The 27,641-nt window shown below is 43.3% G+C and overlaps 1 protein-coding gene across 3 annotated transcripts in view; it reads right to left on the bottom strand.

Annotated features, from left to right (window-relative positions):
• Window positions 1-27,641, bottom strand: part of BRSK2 (BR serine/threonine kinase 2) — a 483,239-nt gene that overhangs the window by 45,568 nt on the left and 410,030 nt on the right. For 2 of the 3 annotated variants that reach the window (XM_090032454.1, XM_090032455.1), the window contains exons 9-12: window positions 24,100-24,131; window positions 18,927-19,091; window positions 17,798-17,895; window positions 12,284-12,434 (exon numbers count right to left, since the gene is read on the bottom strand). In XM_090032454.1, the coding sequence (XP_089888580.1) occupies window positions 12,284-12,434; window positions 17,798-17,895; window positions 18,927-19,091; window positions 24,100-24,131 (446 nt within the window). Of the gene's footprint in view, window positions 1-8,384; window positions 8,451-12,283; window positions 12,435-17,797; window positions 17,896-18,926; window positions 19,092-24,099; window positions 24,132-27,641 lie in introns of all 3 variants that reach the window. The other variant, XM_090032456.1, reaches the window with a different exon arrangement.

Raw genomic sequence — 27,641 nt, 5'->3', positions numbered from 1 at the left:
CTAGTCATGGCATGATAAGACAAAAGAACAGAGATAATTTAAATATATATATGTATCTCCTGGACAGTGGAAGTGGAGGCAGTATAGTGTGCCTGCAGGCAGTACATTGGCACAGCAGAACCTGAATGATCTTGCCAAGTGCAGAAAAAGAAAGATGAATGTGGGAAACCACAACGGAAAACGTACCTTTCATCTATGACTATGAAGTAAGTTTATTTAGATGAAAATATTTCTTAGTGTGTAACCTTCTCAGAGTCTCTAAGGGTGCTGAACATCATTGGAAGTTAAGTAATAAATCTATAATTATTCAAATTTAAAAACCCATGTGAGACCTTGGGTACCTATCAGTATTCCTTTCATGAAACTTGTGCGAGACTCGTTGGCTGTACTCTGTGTTGCTCCCTGCACCTAAAGGATGCAGTTAAATTGAAGGAGGCTAAAGGGCTTGTTAAAGAAAGCAGGCAGGGAGGGACAACAGTGGTCTGGCTAAGGAGCATCCTCTCAAATATGATAGCCAGGACTTCTCGGCTCCAACCCGATTACAATTTATCAACCATTTATTAAAAAATCTCTCTTAATAATTTGTCCTCCTGATGCTTCATATTATAAATGAAAGTTTAACTTAAATTAGACACAATGGGACGGTTAGAGATTCTGATCTACTAAAAGTTCAGTTGTATGGGGGGTAGGGGTGCTGTGAGTTGCCAAGGGTGGGTCAGTGAAGAAGCGGACAGGCTGGGAAGGCTCCCTGAGACAGAGATACCTCTCATATGCTAAGAGCAGTGCATGTTATTCCTCCTCACAAAGAGATGGGGAATAAACTAGACTTGCCTGAGCTATGCTAAATTTAGAGAAGGGGTTGTGCATGTAGGACTCTTTTTTGTTGTATGCCTTGGCATGGGGTGGCTTGTTCCTTTTGGTGTGGGAATAAGTAGTGCCTTTTTTTTTTTGAAGAGGGTATTGAGTCACTTTAAAGCTACCTCCAAATGCAAACCCTTGCAGAGTCCAGTCCCATTTGGACCTGATGAAGTAGTCACTGTGAGGACCCACCCAAGGGGCTTCCCTCAGATCTAAGACATCTGGGCTGCCTACACAAGTGCTGCTTTGCCTTCCAATTAGAACGCTTTAGCATGGCCTTACCATGACATGTATAAGCCCTCATGCATTTAAAAATGGCTGTGAGGGCACTTTATCTAAACCTTGTTGAATGAAGTTTAGATAAAGCATCTTGCAACCATTTTTTAAATGTGCAGGGGCTTAATACACATGCTGGTGATGTGTTTTAATCAGAGTGGCTCTCCGGGAACCACTCTAAATAAAATGCACCTGCACCCCTGTGCATATGTATAAGCAGCCCTAGTGAGGAGCGATAAAGAGATGAGACCCAGGATCTGTGTGTATGGAAGAGCACTCCATGGCACCCTAAGAAGGCAGCTGAGCTGGTATCTCCTTATAACTGATAATATAGCACACCTCATTTGGCCTTATGTGACAATGCTTCAGATAGTACATGTCTCAGTACTGTGTACTGTGCACCACTGCTCATCAATCTTTTTAGCGGTCACACATGACTGTCCGGTCTAGGAGAAAGGCTTTATCATCATACTAATTGGGTGCAAATAAAGCTACTGGGGTGGGGTTTTCAAAAGCACTTATATCACTTATGAGCATAAGCCCTTTTAGTTTTCAGGAGGATTTTGGCTCCTAAGTCACTTCAGTGCTACTGAAAAACTCATCTTCCTCCCATGCCATTATGCACCCTATATGGGCTATGTATTTTCAGAAACAAAATATTTTAGAAATGTTTTGTAAAGGTGATTGGTGCTATTTCTCATACCCTTCTACCAGCGAAACCAAGTTTCTTAGAGCCGTAAGTTCAAATCAGGGATAAATTCTGTAGGTTACCATTTTACCCTTGGGTCTAATTAATGCTCTTTGATAAACTGCAGACATATTGCTTCTTCTCAGCTCCTCAACAGCCTCTAGGACACTAGAAATCATTTGTTCAAACAATTCTAAACCCATACAGTTAAGAAAAGATTAAAGGCTTGCTTTGTCTCTTCTCTGACAGCAATCTTAGCAAAGAACAACCAAAAATGTTTCACTTCTGCCAAAAAATTAGAATCCAGTGACAAATCTAGACTGCACTTACTTTACCTTTGTTTTCTGTTTAAATAAAACTCTCACAAGTTTTTACAGTGTCACATGAAATTCAGTGCTTTGTAGGAGACATGAATTCAACCACTTTCAGAATTTTCTTTTCTAATGCCTACCTGGTGGGACTCATTTGAGTCCAGTTTTTCTCCCACCCAGGCGGGGGGTTGGACTTGAAGATCTACAAGGTCCCTTCTGACCCGACTTCTATGATTCTATGATAATAAATGGTACTGTTTAGTACCAGGTCCTTGTATAGAGGTCTTCAAATAGGCTTGTTGGTCCCAGGCTTGTTTGTCACTGTGTGTTGGATACAACCCTGTCATCAGCATTTTAGCTATGCACATCTGGGAGCTTGCATCCAAGAATGGGAGCTTGAAGCATGGATGTATGACACAGCATGTGCACTGAATTTGCATCCCTGGAGGGTGTTCACTGAAACCAGGACTCTGGATTTATCCAGTCCCATCAGTGGCAGTTAACATTTCAGCCAAAGGATCCAGCTAGCTACTTGCTCATTTTTTTAAAGCACAAATCCTTTGGAATCAAACATAAACTAAATGTCGTTATGCTTGCTAAGATCAAGATTCCTAAACTGCAACACCGAGTCCAAGTTCTCCAGAAAGCTGATAGGAAAGCAGTCCAATTGGTCTCTCAGCATTTCAAGCTGGGGCTGGCTCCCCAATCCATCTAAACCTTTGGTCTTAAGCACTAACCAGAAAACTTGTTTTGTCCCTTTGAAAAATTGTGCATAAGACTGGAAGATTGAGAGGCTAATGCAAGTTCAGCACCATGGAGAGTTAGGCCTCATACTCCTAGGGCTCCACTCTGCAACTGCTTCCTACTGTAAATAGGTATGTTAAAGTCCACAGACCTAATCATAGGAGTTAATTGTACCCCTAGTAGAAAATGGAGGCAAAATCTTTCAGAATCTCATACACATGGTGAAATGAGGAGGTGTGAGGGGTAACTTGCTCCATTCTGCTCTGGTTTCATTAAGAGTATTCTTTGTCACACAGGGCACATCTACACATTCATTAATGCACTGTAATTATGGTGCGTTAAGTTTAGTACCTGTGATAACATGTTACACACCTTTTTGTGATGCTAATGTGCAGTACACTAATTCTACTGCACATTAGTGCATTAGCACAGTTTTTGCCTGCCACATGAATGCACATTAGAATTAGTCTACTGTATGTCTAGTGTCTCATGTAGATGTGCCCACTGCATATTAAAATTAACAGTTTATAAAGAATTAATAGATAATTAGCATGTGTTATAAACTTGAGGTAACATGAACAATATGTTACAAGTCATAATCTCTACATCAGTACAAGATGCTTTCACTGCCGGTATTCCACAGTTCAAAGTGCCTGTTGATTTTTTGGACACTGTAACATCCTACTCCAATTTATTAATAAATATAACATTTTAATAAATATTAAAAACCATTTTAAAATTATTTGTCATCCTGATGTTACACATTTATAGAGGAATGTTTATCCTAAAGTGTGACCATATTCCTAGATATACCTAGAGTCTATTTACAGTACAGAAAAACAAAGAATTTGTGTCTATTTCTGGGGCCAACTGCTTATTTCCCTATAGAAAAAGAATTTGTGCTAAGTGGAGAGAAAATACCCCAAAATTATTTCAGATCAAGCATGGGACTGAGTTTTGTTGTAAAAAGCAAAGCAAAAAAACCCATGAGGATCAATAATAACTGGAGTGTGCCAGACAGACAGGAGAAGTGCACTGGGTGGGAAAGGGGTTCCCATTCTCAAGGTGTCCAGGTATCTGCACAGTGTCTGGGATTAACTCTATGCCCCCATAAACATTGAACCTCCCCCCCCACCCCCAACAATCAAAAAAGAAAACAAAACTAAAAGAAGAAAAGTATATGGAGTGTGACCCCAACACAAAAACACACAAACGCATACAAAGGCACCCAAAAATGCTTCTTCCCACATCTCTCTCCTTGCTAGAAAGTCTCATTCAATAAAGGATAGAAATCAATATTTGTAAACTGTGCAAATGAAAGAGTCCTTGTACAGGATATAACAGGTCCCACAACAGGTATAATCCAAAACTGGAGCTTACCCCAATAGATCAGCACTCGCCATCCTCGGAAGAGGGGAATAAGGGGAGAGAGAGAAAGACAGAGTGGGACGTGGGAGCAAGTGGAGAGAAGAGTATGAAAAGCAGAGTGAAATACTGTTCAGAGAACTGAAAGGTCATCATTATTGCTATGGGATTCTCCCCTTTGGGGGACCGGGGATACTAGGGGAACAGTTTAATTCACTATACAATGGTTTTTGTACTGCACATAAACACTGCAGACATGCCAGACTTCTGTATGGGGGAAGCTTGGGGGAGAGACATACCAAGGCATTAGGGACCCCAACCACACCAAACTAACTCGATCAGCAGAGTGAGTAGTTCAGGTTCCTTGCTCAGTTTCCATGCAGTCTCTTAGCTGAAGCACAGTCAGATCAGTATAGCATCCCTCTGTTCCCCAAAATGTTTCCCTTGTACAAACTGTGAAAAGCATTGGTCATTAAAATGTGCATTTCTGAGCTAGCCTGGGAGCCCAGTAAGTGAGACTGTAGGCCACATAGCAATCCTGCTTTGACACTGGCTTAACAGTGATGTGGGAACACTTACTGTGTTAAACTCAGGGATTCAGACTGGCTTGGCCATGCCAGCTCAGCAATCCAGTGTTTATCCCTGCGGGTGAGTTACATGCTCCAGAATCTCACTTTCCATTTAAAATAAATTAAGTCTCTGGGCCTTAGAAACTGCAAAGATAACAGTTCCAATGTGAATGGAGGATAAATCAATGCAGTGCTGAAGACAGCCTGAAAGAACAGCCCTGGAAAAGGGGTGAGGGCAGTCAATTTATCTCCCTGGTGTGTTGACTCTGAAGCCTAATGGTGACAATTCAGATATACAATATTCCTAATTTTTTACTGAAGATCAGCGCACCCAAGAAGAAAGGAGCTGGTCAGATTATTAAGCTCTCAGGACACATCTGGCCCATGACTAACCTTCAGAGAGTGTCACTACTTTTTATTTTCCTGATCTGGCCTTTGGCTTATGTAAAATCTCTGGTTTGACATTCAACCAAAATCTTTTCAAATAGGGTGGGATAGGACTGTTTTCTCTCTCTTCCTCTCTCTCACTCTCCGGTTCCTGGAATGGGCTCCCAAGTTGCCAGTGTTTCCCATATGATGGAATCCATTCTCCATGGGACGGTCACCATGAGAAATGCCAAAATGAGTATTTGCCAAGTAGATTTCACAGTTTACATATAAACGAAGGCAGGCATGCATCTCATGGCATGAACATTCCAAACACTGTATAGGGAGGTTTTAAGACAATTTAAGACTCAATTTGAATAGAAAGAAAGAAATCATTATGTTATACATTGACAGAGAAGTGGAAAGAAGCATTAGAGTGAGCGCTTTTCCATGTGCTTGAATGATGCTCCACTTGTACTTTGGTTTGGAGTTACAATTTAGATAAGTGTAGGGCCAAATGTTGTTCTCGGCGGCATCTGGCAACTGAGATTAGCATTTGGCACCCAGGCTATGCATACATGATACACCCACGTTCACACTCAGTGTATTTAAATATGCATATAATGGATATGTATTGATTTATCGATTTTTCTTTCAAGGTATTTTCCCCAAAGGCAAAGGCACTGAGGATTTTAACAGAGAATGGAAAGCAAATCAACAATGGGGGAAAAGGAGAAGGGAAATGAGATTAAAAACAATAACAATCCCAGGACACAATACACCCAGCAGCGCAGACATGTGCATTCCCTACAATACTGAAGCAAGTGAACTACGGAGCTGTAGCAACCCAGATACAGAAGAGAAAAAAGCATTGAGGGGGGAGAGAGAGAGAGAGAGAGAGAGAAATATAGAAGAGAGAAAGAAAAAGAAATAGAAGAGAGAGAAAGAGAGAGAGAGTGAGAGACAGAGAAGAAGAAAGTGACAGTGGCCTCAGCTACTAAGACAACCATGTGCATCTAGAGGGACGAGACCCTTAAAGATGCAGTATTCCTTTTAGAAGAATCAACCAAAATATTGGATAATGAAACATTGGCCAAAGATTTAGTGGCCACCATGACTAGTTAGAAGAGTCATTTTGCTGGGGTACTCTTTGCTGCCCCTTCTTCCCCACTCCATCAGTGGACCTGGAGTAAAATTTCTATTCCCTGTAGCATCCCTCTCCTTAGTCCGTTCAAGAACGGGTATCTGTGGAGGCTTTCAGGCAGTAACCTGGCCCTCTGTCTTCAGTCCTCTGAAAATATCTCCCCTAGAATGGAGCTCAAAGTGAGGCTATGCTTTTAGTGGACTGCCCCAGCAGCCTCTGTGAACTCGTTTCTCCATGCTTTCCCCAGATGCAGCAGCTACAGAAGAAATGCAAAAAGAAATGCATGGTGCCAGGAGTCCTGGCAGACATTTATTGGGTCACAAACAAGATAGAAAGGCCTCTCACTGCCTGTGAGGGAGGTCTAGATGCTGTTGAAAAGCTATACTTTTTGGTAGGCCTAAAATGAAATGCCCACACTTTTAGGAACTCAGCTCTCTCACCTTCTGCTTCAGGGAGGGGATTACCATGGGAAACACGCAGTGTCTTTGTCTCATGATAACAGCAGTGGGAAGCTCAGTGACCGGATGGACACTGCGTAGTGACATGTCATGACCACGTCCTGGCCATAAGCTTTTATGAATTTCTAATATCTTGGGTGCCAAGCTCATTTCTTTGAGGACCTCCTAAGAGCGAGTGATTCTGGAGCTGTCCCTTCGTCTGCAGGCAAACCTGGTGCTTTCTGCCTGGTTTTTTGTTGTTGTTTTTTGTTTGTTTTTTACTGTGGCATCCTTGCATATTTAAACAGTATGCATGCTGGATTGTCTCAGCCTGCAAAAGGCTGATAGTCTCAGCCAAATGTCTCCAAAAAAGATCCATAACTATAGTTCAAGGGTGCTGGGGAGAAGAGTTCTCCAGTTCTCATGTGGGGCCTTGAGGAAATCTCGACTCCCCCTCATATGGGTGATATGGGGAAGCCTCTGTCCCTCTGTCTGTGGACTCAGGCACTGGCTAACCTGACCCTTTAACTGGGTGAATTTCGGGGTTAATACCTGCATACATTAAAACATACAGCACAATAGAAATATTTGGTATGACTCTGATGGTGATTAATATATGGGATGAATAACTAGAATGGATTTCTTGCTTCCTCTCTCCCTCCACTTTTCCTACGAGACATGCACATGTGGGAAAGCAACCCCTTAGAGACAGACCACCACACTAGTTCAGGGAATAAGTAGGCAGGATGGGGGAAAAGGCCCATAGCACATGAGGGCTAGTGTGGTGGGGAGCTACCCATTAGGTGTAGCCAGCCACTACCCCTAGGAAAGAGTTTATGAACAGATCACCATAAACCCAAAGAGTTTAAACTGACCCAAGAATGTTCTCTTATATCTTCTAATTTGGCTGACTCTTTGCTCCACCTCCCTGCCTCTCTTGAGAGGTGAGAGTCACTATTTCATTTTCTCTTCCCCACTTACGGACAACTACTTACCCTGCCACTGAGGCTGATATGTCTTCATTATACCTTGCCTGCAACTGTTCTTTTTTGTATTTTGCTTTCTAGTGAGTACTAGCCTTATAGAGCCAGCCTCTTTCCTGAAGACACATAGCATTTTACCTCTGACTTGAGAAACACTGATCTGAATATTTCTTACCATTCCTACCACTGGTTGGGCCACACTCTTACTGGTAATGGCAAGGAGCACAGTCTAGACCAGGCACCAAGCAGCTCCTGACTTTCTAAGCACAGTGCAGCTCACACTTGATAAAGCAGGTTGAGTCAACACAGTGATTAAAACACAAGTGCCCTTTCTACACTGGTCCATGTATCAGTGTGAGCATGAGTGTTGACCCAGAGATAGCAATCACATAACATTTTATGGGGAAATCCCACTACAGGCACAGCCTGTCCATGATGCATTTGGTGATTGACCCGGATGAATGGTCTGAATGAAAAGATACAGCACTGTACCCTAAAAGAGTAAAAATAAAATGGTGCCCACCCTCCCTGGCTCTCCCTAGGGCATGAGCAGCAGTTGTCCCCGTGTGAAGAAGGTAAGTACTGCATCTTTAAGGTCTCAGCAGTGAGGTAGAGGAGAGGAACAGATTGTCAGTGTTTATACCTTTCTTCTTTGTTGAATTTGGGATTGGCTTCAGAGATATCCAGGCTTTTACTGAACATTGTTTTACTATGGCAGGAACAAAGTAAGAAAACAGAGTTACTAATGTGGACATTCATCAATGAGAGTCACCTGAAGCAGTCCCTGACTCCCAGCCCTCCCAACCCACCCTTTCTTTTGTAAGCACAGCTCTAGGACACCTTTTCTGTCCGCTCCTGATCACTGGGCCAATCCTGCATGGTGCTGACCATTTCTTGAAGATCTCATTGACTTTAACAAGAATTGAGGCCTTATGCACACAGCAGGAACAGACCCCTACAGAATAAGTATTCTCTAGCACTAAAGGCTACCAGCGCATGTGGTCTGTGACCTCCTCAGTATGCGTGCACACATGTGCACACACACACACAAATCCTTTTTGTTGGACTAAGGACCTCAGGCAGAGATCACTTGCTTATATTTCCTAGGGGAGATGGACAATGCCCGAATGTGAAAATAGCAAAACCTTCTTTATTCCAGCTGGGACTCTGAAAGCCTTTCCTGGAAGTCATTAACACTAAGCATTGTCTGGGCAAAGATTCAAAACAGCATGCAGGTCTACTTAAAGAGAAAGGGCTCTCTTATTTTTGCCTCTTCATAGCTCACCCCTGCCAGTGCCAATCCCATTCATCTCTCCGACAAGACATGTTCTGCTTCTCAAGCATGGGTCCTGGTTCATGAAGCTGAGAAGCAGGATTCCATTCATCTCTGTATCATGGGTAAATCTGCTCTACGAAACACTGTCTTCCAACACTGGCGGTAGTGTTGGAAGACAATGTTTCTACTGCTAGTTTTGGTGGAAACTATCCACTTCGGTAACTCACAAAAAAAAAAGAATGGAAGGGAAATGAATAGTCAATGGAGCCCTCATAGGAAGTTTGATGTATTCTTCCCACCTCAGAACCCTGCAGCTGCAAACTCTTGGCAATCTCAGCAGAGATTCTAGCTGCTGAACTAGCGGAAGATGCCGTCTCTCCAGTTTACAGGACTCTTAGGGCTGTGCAAAATCAGCTAGCTTTAAACAGCTCCATGTGCTTATCCTCTCTCTCCAAACATCTCTAGGAAATATCTTGGAAACTGACTGGTGGGGGAGGCAAGAACATACACAGTGGAGAAGCTCAGGGCTACCCAATATACTTGAGCTGGCATACAGCATGTTGAGCAACAACCAACCCAACCTCATTACCAGATGTAGATGGAGTCGGTGTTTGTGTCTCTTTAGTGGGCATTTACTGTCAGAGACACAGTGGAAAGGACTTGGAGAGGCCAAAACAAATGTTTCAAGGAAGTGGAGGGCCAGCTAGAGGATAAGCTGGAAGCCACTTGTTGCACAGGACTCCTCTCCACTATCCACTATCCCTTAGTCCACTAAGTTGCTGTAGGGCTATGCCTTTTCTTAAGAGCAGAAAGCCCCATACCAGCCTGTTGCATTCAAGTTCTCTATTCCAAGCTTTAATGGCTTCTGCAGCAGGACATAAAAGCCATATTTTCAAAATGAGAACTTCCTGGGACCTCGAGCTGGATGAAAGACGTGCAGTTCACCAAACAGACGCATGCAACTGGAGGTTATCACACACATCCCCTATCTGCAAATAAGCAACTGTTCACTACAGGGAGAGGAGGGAGTAGGATTAAAACACAACTCATGAGGAGAGCAGTGAAAGGACCATTTCTGCTAGCTTGTGAAGGGAGCAAGCTAGAGATTTTCTAATGATTATATAGTCTCTAATTTCTAACAAAGGAAACTGTCTCCTGTTCTCCTCTCTCCACCTTCCTAGTACTGTACCAACCCCCTGGCATGAAGTCATGATTATCCACCCTCCTAGATGTGAGTGTCATTTTCCAGGACAGCATCACTCTCTGAAAGTCACAGACCTAAAACGCAATGCTGCAAAATCCACTCTCAGTGGGTCACTTGCTGCTGAATACTACAGATCTAGCCTTGAAAAGCCTGACCCTTGGTGCAAGGCACTCGTTGCTTTGTTGCTGACTGTCCTGACAGATGGTGTCCCAACAGCAGTGCCTCATCCCCAGACACTCCCCATGTGGTGGCGTTTGTTAATGAAGCCAGTTCATATTATAAATGATCATGCTGCATGCTGTGCCACTGTCATCTGTGGATGCAGACTGTGTATGAGTAATGAAAGCTCAAGTCTGAAATCTAATAGCACCTTCCTTTTAACCCCTTCCAAAACAAGCACCACTGAGCTAGGTCTCATTCCTCATCATGTCAGTGTGTCCATGTTCCCTGCCCTTGATCCAAACTGTACATCCCACTTCAGCTGACACTGTTTGGCACACATGCCCCCAGTGTAACTCTCTTGATTGTCCCTGATGCTCCCTTTGGCATGTGTCCCATCTCCCTTTAACCTAGAGTCATCCCTCACTGACATAAAGCCAAGGCTTCCTTCTCTTCTTTCTCTGGGATTGCCTGAGACATTCTCTTTGCATCCTTGGCAGCTGACCAGCTGCTACTGCAACTTTTTTTTTCATTTGCAGGGCTGAATGGGACATTCAAAACAAAATAAAGCACTCAGGGTAACAAGAGACTGGTTCAGCTTCCTGGCAGCTTGCTATGGAATAACAAGGCAAAGGTGAGAGGTGGGAGGGAGCGTTCCAGCTATCAGAACTCATCAGGATCAAAACAGGAAGCTCTAGGCTGGCTGAACAACTTGCTCAGTTGGTCGGTGTCACCAGGCTATTCCTGTTTGTTTCACCTAGTTAAATGCTCTCCAAAAGCCAATGCAGATACCTCTAACTCAAACTGTCTACTTGCTATGGTCCACACATTGCACCTCATCCCTTACAAGCAATCTCCTCAGTAGCATGACTGGATACTACAGGAGCAATAGAGAGAGAATAGCATTTGATTTGTGTGTTGCCATAAATGTTCGGTCTTGTTCTCGATCTTACATCCTTTGATCTCGATGGCCTCTGTGAAATCACCATTTCCCCTACATACTCTACAAATAGAAAAGAATATTTTCGACTAATTGGCATTCATCCTGTCCTAAACAGGGGAACTTTTTAGATACCACATCTCAAAGATACCTTGCCAAAGACTCTGCGAATAAGTCCTAGCAGGTCTTGGGAAATTGTTCTCCTCACCCTAGCAAATACTGGCACAGCTATCTAGCACGTCAGAGGTAGTTCTAAGGACCCCTATACTTGTTTATTTCATGCTCCTCACCCATCCGTCAGACAACAAAAGCTTTTCTAGAAGTAGAAGACTTTCCCCAGAAGATCTAAACAGCTGAGGGACAAGTCCATGGCACAAAATGTCAAATTACAACTTAAAGCACTGACCATTTTCATGTATGACTAGTCTTCATTAATAAAAAGTGATGTACCTGTGTGTCCTTTCCCAATGCACACATCTTCCTTCTGCCTATCACTAATGCGGCCCTGATGTAATGACAGTGGAAGTCTCATCCATGAGACATTACAACTAGAAGACCCCAAACATGCATGTTACAGGGACCCCAGTTCCCCTACAGCTCCTTTAACACCACATAGCGGCATTTTCCCTACATCTGAGAGATCTAGAATCATACCTGCCCACTGTCCTCAAAACATCTAGTAAACAATACATGACAGAGAAAGCTGGATACCACTTGTATCTGTCTCGGATCCTGAATGAAAAGCAGGAACAGACAGGACCCCTCCAGCTACAAGAAGAATGCTACTGCCACGTGAGTAGCCATGGCACTGGTGGTCAACTACCTCTTGAGTGTTGTTGGGTGTTGCTGTGATTGTTGATGTGGACAGAAAAGCTTCTGCAATTCCTCTGTGTAGGGGACATAGGGGAGTTAAGGGAGGCAATAGGACAGGGCTCATCACTCCTAGCTATGGGGACCACCCACCTCTGTCCATGTTGTGCCATTTCAATAGCTCTGCGAGCTGGGACTGGGGAGCCACCATCTGTCACGCTGAGAACCTCCATCGACTTTCTCTCTGGCCGCCGCTTCCCATGTCTGTTCAGCATCGGGGAGTCCACACGTTTCCTGGGGGGATCTTTATGAAGAGAGACTGCAGTCAGCTAGATTTGACTGTGACCTGAAGCACATGTCAGTCTGGCAAAATCCAACACTTCCCTTGAGCAATCTACTCTCACATGTCTGCAATATCCTCACTACTCTGTGCTTAAATTTTAGTATGTGCTCATAAAGAAAGTTCAAGCCTTCCAGGAGCCCTGTGTATATGTGCTAGTTGCTATTGCATGCTAAAGCCTTTACTGCTCTAATTACTTGGGCCAGCTAAATTATACCTTAACTTTGCTCTGTAACATGCCCTCTTGATGCTTCTTTATTAATGTATGGAAAAGGCCTAAAACACTCCTTCAAAAATAAAATTTAAGATTCCCCTCATCTTGTCCCATTAGAAGTGTCAGTCTTGTTTATTCTAGATGATAACTGGAGAGGTCATGAAATGCATCTCTCTGGGCATGTCTACGTGTGCAATTAATGTGACTGAGTATACTCCGGCACAAGCTGAGAAGGAGTAAACTAATTCCAACATCACCATCTACATGTGCATTTCAGCACAGTAATTTACTGCACTGCTGGATACCACTTGTATCTGACAAGACTATCTGGCAGTGCAGTAAATTAATCTACTATATCCTAAATGCCATGTATGTGTAGAAGGTGACACTTTACTGTGCAGCAAATTAGTCTGCTGTGCAGTAAAGTGTAGATGTGTAGGCTCTATTACTATAGTAACTGAGTCTTCACATAATACTTCTGCAAGGTAAAGGGGTGCTATTATCTTTATTTTATAAAAGGAAAAACAGGGTACTAAGGGCTAGTTTTTTAAAGGCTTTTGGGCTTCTAATGATACCTACAAAGGCCCAGTGAGTTTTTCAAAAGGACCTAAATCCCACTGACATCAGCATCCTTAGGCACCTGAATACCCTTAAGAATTTGCCTTTAGATGACCTGTCAGAGCACACAGGAAATCCATAGTGGAAAGAGAGCTGAAGTCAGGTCTACTGAACTGCAGACTAGTGGCCTCTACCATTAGACCATCCCTCTGCTGATGGTATCACACCAGCAAAAAGAAGGAAAACTGAAGAAAGGGGAAGCAATTTTCTCAATGTTAGGCTATTTAAAGACCCTTGTAATGGACACCTTCAAGAAAGGGTATCTTATTTCTGAGCTCCACACTATATTTTTGCGGATAATACTGATATTCCTATTCTTTCTGCTACTTCATTCTTCCCTTGGGCTCCTACCCACTTGTTTCACCTCTCTATTATGTCTGGTCTCTTAGGCTACTGACAGACATTAAAAAGAAGGCATGATGGGATCTGATGTGCTATTGTGGGATTCAGCTTCAGATCCCATGATGCCACATTGCCAGTGCAGGGGGAGCCTGGGATCATCATCCTGCGCTCTCTCTGCACCAGCAATTTTTCCTCTTGTGGCTGGGAGTCCCCTCACTTGGTCAGAGCTCCCAGCCCTGGGGGAGAAGTGGGGGGACAGGACCATGCACTCCCATGGCTGATAACTCTAATCAGCTGACAGCTCTAATTAGCTCTCCTGCTACTGGGAGCTCTGATCACTGATGGGGCTCCCAGCCATGGGGATACATGGTGCCCCCTTCTGATCAATGACTGGAGCACTCAGGTATGGCAGGAGGATGGGGGGACACCCTGCACTTCTGCAGCTGGGAGCTCCATCAACTGATCGGGGCTCCCAGTCAGAGAAGCTTATTGTGTTCCCCGAGCTGGGAACCCCGATCAGCCGACCAGTGCTCCCAGCTTCCAGAGTACATGGGAGTATGGTCTGGAGGCTGGAAGCACTGTCCATACCTTCAAATAAAGACATGATAGAAACCAGCAACAAAGTTATTACACATATTTTCTGTAAGAACATTGCTGCTTATTCTTGGTTTTAGCACAGTGTAACTTACGATGTAACCCGGGGTCAGCAACCCCTGGTACATGTGCCAAGCATGGCACATGAGGCCATTTTGCTCAGCATGCCACGGCCAGCCCCAGCTCTGGGTAGCTGCTGCCAGCGATGGAGCCTGGGCTGCCCCTAGCAGGGCTTGCAGCATCCCAGCTGCCTGCTGGGAGCAGCCCGAGCTCCCGGCTGGCAGCAGCTACCCAGAGCCAGGGCCAGCTGCAGCTGGGAGGCTCCAAACAGCTGCATCAGGCTCTGGAGCCCAGGCATCAGCTCTGTTCTGGCGTGTGCAGGGGCGCCTCGGAGCAGGCGGTGGGGGTGGGGCTTGAGGCAGCGCAACCCCAGTCTCTCCCCCCGCTCCCAGCACGGAGCTATAACTGGGCTCTGGAGCCCGGCACAGCTGTTTGCAGCCTTCTGGCCAGATCCCGGAAAAGCGCTTTTCAAACTTTTTTTCATACCTAACAAAAGAAGCAGAAAATACTAGCAGGATTACATTATGGACCTCCACATCAGAAGAAATATAGTCTGTGTGTGTAGTGTTAAGGGAAATAAAAGCAGCAGCCAAATCCAATAATGCAGTAATAATGGATGATTTCAAGTGTAGGCATATAAAATGGTCAAATGTCACATCAGGAAAAGGTTCAGGGACATAACTTCTTGACCTTTAAACAGCTGCTCCTTCAAAGAGCTAACACGAGATGAGAGGCTGTTCTGAACTTAGTCCTGTGTAACACACAGCTGCTGGTTCAAGTTGTAACTGGAGCGGAGTCACTGGGTGCATCTACACGTGCCCAGGACTGTGTACCGTGCAGTCCTGGTGGCACACGGTTATTTTTAGACTCAATGTTGCCATAGTGATAAGCTACTGCGACACAGCTCATTGCTATGGCATCAGCGTCACAGTTTGTGCCTGCTGACACTATGTTGCCATAGCGACAAGCAACATCACTGTAACTTGTCACTACAGTGACTTATCGGCTTGTGTAGATGCGCCCACTGAGTAATAGTGACCAGAAGATAATTAAGTTTGATGTTCTCACTAGGGGGTTGGCACCGGGGGCTCTTATGGGGATACCAAACTATAGAAAGGGGAATTTAAAACTGAGAGTTAGTTAGAAAGAATCGAAGGTCAAAACGAAAACCTTAAGAGTCAGCATCAAGATTACTTAGGCCTGGAAACATGAGTTCTGCTAGGTATGAAATAACCCTCCAGAAAAAGAAGGTCAGAAGAGAAGGAAAATCACTGTATGATTACATGGCAAGGGTGAAGGGGGTGATTTGAACCAAATTGGTTCAAAACAGAAGGCATCAGAGAATGGAAATCCAGCTGGAGTGACACTTATAAAATGGAGCATTAAGTAGTGCAAGTTAAATGCAATCTGGGCATTAGAAATGAGCTCTGGAGAATGTTGAAGCACAATTAGTCAATGACAGAAACATTAGCAATGTGGCATTTTGCAAGTCTGTAAGGAGGAAACTTGTGAGAGGACGAATGGGTCAGCCTAGGCTTACAGCTTGCACCCAGTCTTTCTAAACACTATTACACAAAGAAAGAGCGAGCGCTCACTATATGATTGTGTAATTTTGTTTGGCAAAAGCTCAGGCAACATGCATCTCTGAGGAATGCAGTCTCTTAAAGCAACTATTATTAAATCCATTACCATTTCCCTGCTCTTCTATCGTTACGCAAGGCCATTGCTAATGGCTAATGATGAGATATTCATCAGAAGCATGATTGCTCTTAATTAAACCTTGCCCCATGTTTCCAGAGATATGGCTGGGAGCAGAGGAGGTAGAAACCTCCAGTGGGAAAGGAAGTACAACTTACTAACACTTGAATAATAATGCTCAGGGAGTCTAAAATGTGCTGATGTGGCACAATGATATCTTCAGCCCAGAGTTAATCTAACCCTACTAGGGAACACTTTCTTTCCCTGTGCTGAAGATTCCAGCACAGGTGAACAATTGTTTGAATGAAACTATTCAAACTATTTCACAGCACATGAAAATAATTTGGGATATGAGAGGAGAGATAGATGATATATATGGGGCACGGCTTTGCATTCACTTGTGCATACGAAGCTGAAGATTCAGCTACTATATTTAGAGTTTTGGACAGTAAAAGCATCTGAGTTGCAAAATCATCTGTCAGAGATACCTGATGTATTAGATATCTTTGATCACATGGTCTCCACTCTGCCCACTAACCCATTCCACTGAGGTCACTGCTAGCATTGTCTCAATTTTAACAACTAACCTGTCAGAAAAGCATTACCTATTCTCCTCCAAATACAATATTTTATTTTTGCAATATTGCCAGTGTCCCAGAACTCGAGTCCTGGAGCAGCAGCAGGTGTAAAGTTCAACATTTTATGTCCCTGAAGGGCAGAGGAGACTCCAGGCTTGCCAACGAAACAGAAAGCAGGGCCCATCTTTTCAGTTTCTTTCTGTACGGTGAATAACGGTGATGACGGTGTCTTGGTTTATAGCTAATTTTGCATGAGACTTAGAGTGTTACAGAGATACATGACTTAAAAAAAATCAGTATTTTATAAAAATGTCCAAAACTTCCTCAACTAACTTTAATATACAATAGTAAGGTGTGTAGGAGAAACATTTGGGTGCCACTACATATATGCGTGTTTGTCTATATATCTACCTATGCAACAATGCCTACTTAATGAAACCTACTCTATTTTTCATAGAAATAAATAGAGGAAAAAATTAGTAAGAATTTTTCTCCCCCTTTTTTTCCAACCTTTGAGATACCTGGTTGAAATTTAAGATATTTTAAGATTGCCTGTTATGACATTTCAAGTTCTGCTGATACATTAAAAAAAATGTCGGTTTCATAATCTTCCCAATTTCATCACTGGCTATGTAGCTAAGAGTAAGCTTCAATTTTTTAAACATTTTTATTTGTCTTACCTTCTTTTAATTTTCATATTTTTTTCCTGATATCAATTGATGTAATTTCCTCCAAAGGCCTATATGCTGCAAAGACTTAGGTACTTGTTTAGCTGTAGATATGCAAGCAATCCAATGACTTCACTAAAAATACTTGCATATCTAAAACTCATTGTGATTGTGCCCTTGAGCCTTTGCAAGACTGGGGTCTAAGAGACCTATTAAAGAGTGAAAAACATATGACTTACTGATTATCTCCTGGTCCTGCTGTGTTTGACCTTGAACAGTGGAGATGGCCAGACTTAGTTATTAAGGTTACCAGGCTGGCAGCGTAAAGGGGCCCCAGGGCTGGTATAACACCAGTGTAAGAGATCCTTAGTGTAACTGAGAGCCTTTAGGATTGGTACAGCAGCTGCTGGAGCCGTACTGAACCTCAGCGCTGTCATTTTCCATTTCAGTGGGGGGAACGAGGGGCGGGTGGGAGGCTGAATGCCAAAGGGAGGACAGTGCTAGGAAAGATAGACTGAAACATGTTAAAGGTGCCTGGAGTCAACTTTAAAGTACCTATTTCATTCCTGGGGGGTAGGTCCTCATCCTCATGACTGGGATACCTCTCTTTACGATCCAGGAGAAGAAAATAAATCATTTTCTCTTGGTTTTCTCTGAAAGAAAAAGAAACAAAGCAAGGACGCTTCAAATTTGTTGCAGCCAAGAAAGAAGAAAAAAAATTCTGTAACCCCAAAGCTAATGATCTGTCTCACTCTGATCACCACAGCATAGGAGTGCTTGTAGTGGATCTTATCCTCACAAAATCCTTGTGAGAAAAGGAGGCATTATCCCTTCATCCCTTCATGGCACAGGATAGACTGAATGACTTGGTCACCCAGGTGCCTATCTGAGCCAGGGATTCAAGGTGGTCCCCTGTTCCCAGTCTGGTGCCTTGGGCCTGCCAGACCCTTGAGAAAGCTGTCAAGACTCAGAGCTTGGGAGACTGAAACCCTTTATTTACCCATGAATGCAGACACAGCATATTGGGTTTCTGGATCCGGCATATCTTGGATCAATATCTTCCAGGGAAGCAAGGGATTGAATATTTACCCATGAATGCAGACACAGCATAATATGGCTGTAGACACCCCATGCTGCCCTGATAACATTCGCCAGTCCTTACTTAAAAGCAAGACAGAGAATTCATCACTCCTTGGACTTTCAGCCTCTGAGCTCTATAGTACAGAGGGTGCCAGATGATGGTAATTTATGTGATGGGGAAGACCTATGCTCTAAGAAGTGTGCCGAGACCTCATCCTCCACCTATTTCTCCCTCCCCATTATTCATTTCTGAATGAACACTGGAAACTGGAACTGATCGTTGGTCTCTACTTATATGGGACAGGGTCTCACCACTGATTTCAAGTGGAAGGGGCAGGTAACCCATTATTTCTTTTTTTTTTTTTGTTAAGTAACTTTATTTTTAAGTGGAAGAAGAAATCAACTGTTGTTCAATCAGGGCAGAAACTGTGGATGGCTCATACTTCCAGTTGCATGGCAGTACTCTTTTGGTCTTGTAACAGTGATATAGCTTGTGAACTCTGCTCACAGTCAGAATCAGATGGAATTTGGTCACCCATTTCTAACCCCAAGAGCATACAAACCCTCAGACACCAACCAGTGTCACAGCTCAGTGAGCACTTACTCTTCTGACAACAAGTCCTGTAAGAGTTTATTTCGGTCACGGAAGCAGCCTAATGAGTGCATGCTATCTAACACGTCTGGATCAATATCTTCCAGGGAAGGGAGAGATCGAATCTGGACCTTTCGAGGAATTGGTTGCTCTGGTTCTGGCTCGTTCTTACCCCCTCTGCAAGTGAGATGAAAGAAGAAGTGGTAGTGGGGAAAGAGAAGAATTAAATTACAAACATACCCATTGCTTTGGGACATGCTGTGTAGCAAGACTGTCAGAACCTGCTAAGAGGCTTGCTTTTGCAAACCAGACAAGTATTTTCTTCAGGCCAAATTCAGTGGGAGCTGAGAGCAATTAGCACCATCCTGGATTGGCCTCTTAATGAGAAACTTCCATGCCTGGTCAGAAATTCAGTCAGATTCTCATCCAACAATAGGCCCAATAACCTACCTGCTGTTCAATGCTCTAATGCTTTAAACTTATAAATCATTTCAGGATTCTAGAGATGCTGCCTCACAGACAGATCAAGCCTTGGGCTATGCAGCTACAATGGACATTTGAACAATCATCTCAGGCTATCAACTATGAACATGCTGATACCACACTCTGCTAATTATAACAGAAAGGGGCTTCTGAGCAGTTTACATACAAGGAGCTTGAACTTTTGAAAGGTGTCACAGGTTTGGGGTGCCCAATGTGAAGTGCCTTACAAGGGTCAGATTTTAGGAGAAGATGACTTTGGAAAAGAAGTCCCCTAACTTGACTGCCTAGATATGCACTTAGCGGCCCCTCTTCAGACATCCAGCTTGGAAAATTCTGACCTGGGTATCTTGCCCAAGGTCACACAACGGTTGGTGGCAGGGCTGGGAGTACAAAACCAATCAGCAGTAGAAGCACATTACTTTTTAAAAGGTGGTTAGCACAAACTGCCTGCATAATTATCTCATTTCATTCACTGAAAGCAGGAAATATTGATTAGTCATTACAATGAAAAACTCTGGCGATAAATAACATGTCAAGATTTCAGTCTAGATATACCGGTAGCAGGCTGAATAATACAAAGTACAAAGCACACCAAATATCCTTCAAGTTCATTCACTGGGACCCAAACCCTGCAGCCTGCACCACACTCAAACAGTAGGCTTCTTGGCAGAAGATGGGTAGGAAACAACCTTGAACCGTCCCAGGAAATGGTATGGATGCTTCAGGATGGATTTGCAGCGTCTGGACAACTGTAGCTTCTAGATGTGTGACTCCCCTATCCCTTTACACTGCATGAGGGCCTGGAAGTTGCATCATGACTCATGGCACCAGAATCCTGAGTCTGAAGATACTGGCCCCCTTGCTTGTCTGTGGTAACACCCTACTCCCCCCTTATTACAATGGAACTCTATCCCAGAAATCAGTTACTATTCAATGGGAGTAAAGGTTATTAAGATGTAAACCTATAGTAGTCATGGATAAGCTCTGATGCTAGTCCCACAGTCAATGGGAGCTTTGCCACTAATTTCAAAGGCTGTATGATCAAGTCTGATGTCCCATGGTCACCCCTTGTAGGTTTGGGCTCTTAGGTGAGTGTGGCTTGTAGCCTTTTTACATGAAATTCATTATTGTCAGGTGTTGGCTGAGTTGAACATCATCATTACATAGTGAGCAAGTGACCTCAGAGTTATTAATTTTTGTTTTTTTAAAGAATGTTTTTGAAAATCCTCTCAGCCTTCGTGGCTCTCCTTTTAGGACCCCTGCTCTGAGGCAGTGCAGCATCATGACACTCGCTTTACATCAGCAATGGGCTGTTTCTAAAGAGTATTGCTTGCTATCTTTCATGCACCAAAATGGGCCCTTTTTTTGCACCTCACATTCAAATACCCTCAGTCACCATCAGGCTACACATATATGCTCAGACTTTCACACTTCTTCAAGTACAAGGGAAGGCTTCAAAGAAAAATCAATCACCACCAGCAAGGCACTCGTTGCTTCAGGTAATGAAAATCACCAGCTCTGTGCTACAACTGGCATCGCTGTATTGCCTGTTCTACTCCACGTCTGAACCAAATTGCAGATTGCTTGCATTTCAGCCTACAGGCACATCAAGCAACATCAGTCGATGAATACTGCAGATCATGTATGAGAGTGCCATAAGAACAAGGCCTTCTTTGTAAATGATGCTGCCTGCAATGGACTCAATACCTGCGTATGTTGGGTTTCCTAAACCTTGTCATGAACCTCCAGCATGAACCTCACTGATGCCCACAATAAGTACCTCAATTCCCAGCAGTGTGCATAAAATCAGAACTAGTACCATTATTTTCCCAATGGTTTAGTACAGTTGGGGTCAGCCTTTTTGGCAGACATAGCACAAATTAAGCCCCATGCCTTCCTGAGTGCCACTCCAATCCCCTTCTACATGATTTTCTGCTCTGCTTTCTATGCCCTGCCCAATCTGCTGTTCTGCTTTCTGCTCCATTCCCTACTGGCCGCTGTGCTGCCTGTCCCCTCCCTGATCTGCTGTGTGCCATGCACATAGGCTGCCTGTGCTACTTGTAGTACATGTATCACAGTTTGACCTCCCTGTTTTAGTAAATGTTGTGCCACCTCTAGCAGGGCACTGACCAAAAAGTGTTAGAAGATTTTGCACCTCTGAGTTCACCATAATATTTCACTTCATTCGTCTACTTGTTTTATCAGTAAAGGCAAAAAGAACTGAGTTATGGCAACTTATGTTCTGGGTCATCTTTCAGCATAAGGTTTAGTAGCATTGTGGAAAATTTATCTCACTTAAAAAAGGTCTAAAACCTATCCTTAAATTAGCTACCATATTAGCATGTAGTGAATTGGAGCACTGAGGCAGGTATAATCCTGTCCTGAGAGGTTGGGTGAGGTGACCTCCCAAGGTCCCTTTCAGCCCTACTTTTCTATGATTGTATGACAGTAATTTTTCTGTGGAAGTGCTTGTGCCTTGAGGTCTAAATTTTCATGGATTCTCTAACTCTCTCTGATTAGTCACAATTAAATCCTTCCCAGAGATTAGTATGACCCTAATTATCCATTTCAAGAGTTTAGTGAAATCACTTAATAAGTACTGAGTACAAATTCCAAGTCACTAATCTGCCATTTTATGATCCAAGGCCATGAATAAAGGTTTTATGGGAAGTTGGATGACAGCATTACATTAAAACAAAGAGTGGAACCAAAAGGGCTTCCCCAAATTTTGCATGTAGCTTATCACCGATGCTGCCTTTTGCTACTCTTTCCTTGTCAGCCTCAATATACCTGTGCAAAGCAGACAGAAAGCTATTAGAGATTTATACTTGGTTTTCACAAAGATAAACAACTCTGCATAGGCTAATAAGTGGGGAGTCAGGCCCTTCTTCAGAAAATAAGTTTAGCTCTCCCGTCTTCAAAGACAAAACCTCCATTTTGTAAACCCAGTGTAAAGTAATGCAGCGATATCTGCCTAAATCTGCAAATGGTCCTGAAATAGTAACTCACGGAAATGCAAATTGATCATTTAAAATATAATCACAATTTTGATTTTTTAACATTTATTTCTCTCCTGATCACAGTGTGCAAGTCAAAAGGAACGAGAAGGGCAATCAGCTTGTGTCACCCCATGGATAGCAGGCGAAAACTAAGTAGAATGACTGCATCACAAAGATCTGTGCTGTCCGTTGTGGGCAGCATTTAGGGTTGGGATTCCAGGGGATGACCTCTTGTTTGTGATGTAAGGCTTGGAAGGGTTTTACCAGGGGTTCTTTCTTTCTTTCTTTTTTATTTCTGTTTGCCCTGGCTCATCGGGAGATTAAAAAAAAAAAATCTCTACTATAAAATTCAAGGCTTTCTCTGGTATTGAAAGCTGCCACATTTCCAGGGTGTAGGTCTACCAGCACAGCACAGTGCAAAGCAGTGCAGAGATATTCCCTACTTCTCAGCAGGGTTAATTGGCCTGGCCAGTGATTCATATTAATACAGCCATATTGCTTTGAGAGCCTAAGCTAATTTGTTTAGCACTAGTGTGTGTCCCCTTGATGGGATGCTACTACCGTTACAGGATAACAGAAAACAAACCAGGCAATCCTGTGAGGTGCTGAACGCTTTCCTTTGCCACTGAAATCACCGGAGGCCTAGGGAATGTCCCCCTCCAATAAAACCACAAGAAAAATACACACACACGTGGGCGTAGATGCACACATACACCCCCGCCCCCAGGGGTTGTTTCCTGGTGAGGTGTGAAAGAAAAAACAATGGGTGAGGAGAACATGCAACTATTTCTAAAACTTCCTGAGAGCAGTGACAGAAAAGCTGTCAAAGCCTGACTTTCTGTGGCACACATCCAAGTGCTACTAGGTGTATTGACCTCTCAGGGGCATGTGTCAAAGCATCATTTCCTTGTGTATCAGTGATACTTTTTAGTCTCACTGGGTTACCATCCACATAAACTAAACAGCCTATCTATTCATGGTTCATGAAGTGCTACCAGAGTTATACAAAGCGCAAAGCCACTTTAGAAAAGCCACGCAGCCTTCCCTTCACCCAAACCACCACAGCAGAATTGCCTTTTCTTATAGACTTCATGTTCCATGACATGAGGCTGCTGCTGTCAGTCAAGCCACGGGACCATGCATACATCAACAGGTCACGAGCCAGCCTCTTAGTTTACTGTGAAGAAAGGGGAAAAGGGAACAGGTGGTCCTTCATTATCATGTGATACAGTTTATTTTCTAAAACTATCTCTTATTATTCCCCATCTTTGGAGGAACCCTGTGAAAGTCAGAAAGAAAGCAAAAAAACGGTGGCAGTCAAGAGGCTTTTACTAGGGATTCCCTGTAAGCCAAGTAATCATAGATGCTCACCTCTTGTTATCACACTGAAGTATCTTCCTAGTTGCAGTGTATTCAGAAAGCAATTTCATAGTTTGGAAAGATGACTTGTGGTTAAATGGAGCTGTTGCCACACAGATGTTCCTATACATATGAAAGTCCCTGAGCTGAATCTACATAAAGGCACTTGTATTCACAGCAAGGAAAGTCATCATCACTGGCTGTTCCACCATTTTCTTTGTAACATGTGAAGAAACAGAATTCAAACCCACTCTATCCCTTTCATAGATTTCTAGAGAACCAGCTCCCCTTTCAACAGCAATAACACTAAAGATAATATATAAGATTAAAAAAATGTTACTTACATATACCATATGTGTTTCTGAATGTGTTCTAGCTAAAAAGAAAGAGAAAACAAGGAGTTAGTACAGAAAAAAAGAACAGGTAAGTGTATTTTATGACTTTTAACACTGGCAGATGACACCAAGCTGCCAGAATGTTACCAGAACTATGAAGGATAGAATCAGGATTTGAAATGACCTGGACAAATAAGAGAAATGGTCTGAAACCAAAAAGAAATTCAATAGATGCAAGTGTAAAGTGCTAAACTTAGTAAGCGGAAATCAAATGCATAAATAGAAAATGGGGGATATTGGAGTAGACAACAATATGGCAGAGAAGAACCTATGATTACACTGGATCAGAAACTAAATACTACTTAACATAGTGATGTGGTTACAGAAAAGGTACAGCTCATACCAAGTTGTATTAATTTAGGAGTGCTGTGGTTACAACACAGGTGATAAACATTCTGCTCTGCTCTGTGCTCGTTGAGCCTAGAGGAGGAGTACTATGTCAAGTTTGGGGCACCACACTTGAAGAAAGACACAGACAAACTGGAAGCGATCAGGAGGACAGCAATAACAATGCTAACAGGTATGTAAACATCATGTATATGGAAAGGTTGAAGGAAGGGAAGACTAATCTAGAACAAAAGACTAAGGGAAGCCCTGATAACGGTCTTCCAATGTACACAAGGTTGTTATAAAGTAGTCTTGGAGAAGGACCAGAAGAAAGTCAGCTTAATTTGCAGCAAAGAAGTCTGAGGTTAGACTTTAGGAAATATTGTTGGGGTAGTGAAACACTGCAAGAAGAAATGTAGCAAGCTTCACTGGAGGTTTTTAAGAACAGGTTAGACCTGTGGTGTGATGCAAAGCACACCTCAGAAAATGCCAGCTCTTAGCTTTCAGGGGTGTAGGTTTCAGGTAGGTTTACTTATTAGACCAACTATTTGAGCTGGTCCAATAAAAGATGTCGGATTTACCCAAAGAACCATGTCTGCCTACCTCTTAGCTTTTGCTTCTAGCTTTCACTTATTTTTTTGACTGTGGAAAAATACTAGAGTGACTTTTCCGTTGCAAAGAACTCAGGAAGACAACAGTAGGCCAGCAATATATTTTTGATGCTATGGATTCGTATTTGAAATCTCTGGGTTTAGCTTGTGAATCATGTGGAGGTGTTTGCGCACTTATCAGTGCTAACATTGTGAAGCAACCCACAGCACCCGTAGATGGATCTCATGACACCTTGATTGAGAATAACTGGGTTAGATACACATCTCCCAAGGAAAGCTGAAGTATACTTGATACTGTCTCAGTGCAGGGTGTTGAACTGGATGATCTTTTGAGGTCCCTTCCAGCTCTATAATTCCTATACAGTGACACATACAAGGTCTCTTGACTGTCTGATGCTCCCACTTCAATAGCAAGTCTGATATTCTTAATAGGAGTTTTTTTAATGAGAGAAGAATGGAAAGGAGGGACAAGTTCAGAAAGATGAAGTAAGTGATGACAACATGAGGCTGATCTTCTACCATGAATCACTCCTGATGGGCCACATCAGATCTTAGCAGCTTCATGGAGGCAAAGTGAAGTGAGATTGCATGCTCTGGTAATAAAATTTAATACCCTGGCACCTATGGTGCATACACCAGTTTCCTCAGTGGGCCTGCACTATTTCCACTCCAGTCCTACATTCCTTATAGGAGGATGATGGAACAATGCTGCTATGAGTGCTAAATGGATAGTTATGTGTACAGAGAAGAATGGGACAATGAGCAAACTTTGACAGTAGCAACGTTTACCTACAATAGGCAAGACCCAGAAACTGTTTCATGGTGGGAACACATTTCTACAAGGATGGGGAAAAACAAAGACAAAAAATGTCCATACAGAACTCTTCTCCCTGATGGAGAGAGAGAACAACACCAGCTCATATAAACCCCTTGCAGTAAATCCTTTCTAAACTTGTGTGTCTGCAGCAGGATCCCAGAAGAAAAGGACCATTCCTGGGTGCCAAGACAGGAACCTTTGTGCACGTGTTGTGCAACGTGTGCACTTGCTGTGTGCATACATGGGCTGGTACAGCACGATAGCGAAAGGCTGGAGGGAGAGCTGGAAGGAAACTCAAGTGCTAACGGCTGTAAGAGGAAATCTGAGGCCCGTTAAACCGGTCAGCAAGAACGGAGACAGCTGTCCCACTCTTATTGCTTTCCACTTCATTTCCAGACTAATGGGAACTGGCAAGCCAAAACCAGAGAGGGACAGACAGATGCTTAGAGGCAGAGACCAACGTAAAGACAGAGAGGAATCAAATGTGTCTGTCCGTTATATAACAACAGCTCGCCCTGGAAACCTCAGCATAGCTGTGGCTGAGTCTTTATGAGATCATTTGTTAAGCACGACAGGGTTTTTTCTGGAATAAAAGAAACAAGGAAATGTGACTTAGAAAAGCATGGCAGGAGGGCAGCAGGGGAAGGATGAGATACGAGCAATCTCCTTTAGAACTGGGGCCATATGCACACTGCAGTCATGGGAGCATATGGAGGTACACCTGAGCTTGCTTTCATCTGGCCAGCTGGGGTACCATTAGCATCACAGCTGTCCAGGTGTCTACTTAGGGCAGTCTGGTACAAATGGATTCAAAACTTATGCCACCAGGTGGCTTTCCTGCTCCTGGTTCTCGAGCTGGCCAGATTAAAGTTAACTCAGGTACGTCTACACTTCTGCAATCATTCCTCCGACTGCAATGTAAACAAAACCTCAGAAAGCAAAGGTTAAATCTGCTGTTGTAATATTCCCACTCATGCAAAAGCCCCAACTGGATTTCCCAGGCTCCTCTTCATAATCATGAAGCAGAAGCAGCAGCCATGTCTGTGTGCAGGTGAGAAGAGTGCATATGCAGGCCTGCAGTATTATCCTGTGTTGTTCAGTCTGTGGAGCTTAGGTGTTTGGGCTTAAAAATAGCAGAATCGGTCATGTCCTTCTGACCTTTTCATTCTGAAAAGCCTGGCCGAGGGTGGCATGTAGCCACCTTTCCATGCTGTACCCTCCTTCTATTCACCACCAAAAATACCCGCTCGCTTAGCCATGATCCATTCCCAGTTTAGCAATATGGTAAGGGAAAGTAATCATGACCTTGGGACCAATGGGTGAATTCCACCTGCACTGAGAACCTACACCCAGGAAGCATTAATATTATGCATTAGTATTATATATTACACATACTGTGGTTAAACCTAGGAACCCCAGCCTTGGTCCAGGAACCCAATGTGCAAGGTGCTGTACAAACAGATTAAATAGTCAGCCCAGCTTGTACCTCTTCTCTTTTCCCCCCTTTTCTCTGGGACAGGATTCTAACATAGCCAATCACCAGTTCTGGCAAATAGTAAGACCCTAGGGTATGGTTTTTGAGGAGGTCCCCTTACATTGTGGTAACTACTTCCATCTCACACAAGAAAGCCACCCCAAAGAGCACAAGTACTCGACCTGGTATATAGTGCACACGATGTGAAGGGATGAAGCCGTTAATGATTTCAGACAAGGCATAGATGATACAGCTAAGCTAT

This window comes from Crocodylus siamensis, chromosome 2 (genome assembly GCF_052110815.1).
Source record: "Crocodylus siamensis isolate JL-2025a chromosome 2, ASM5211081v1, whole genome shotgun sequence".
NCBI classification, from domain to species: Eukaryota; Metazoa; Chordata; order Crocodylia; family Crocodylidae; genus Crocodylus; species Crocodylus siamensis.
The sequence above is the reverse complement of the archived record's forward strand: the minus strand, read 5'-3'. Positions and strand labels throughout refer to the sequence as shown.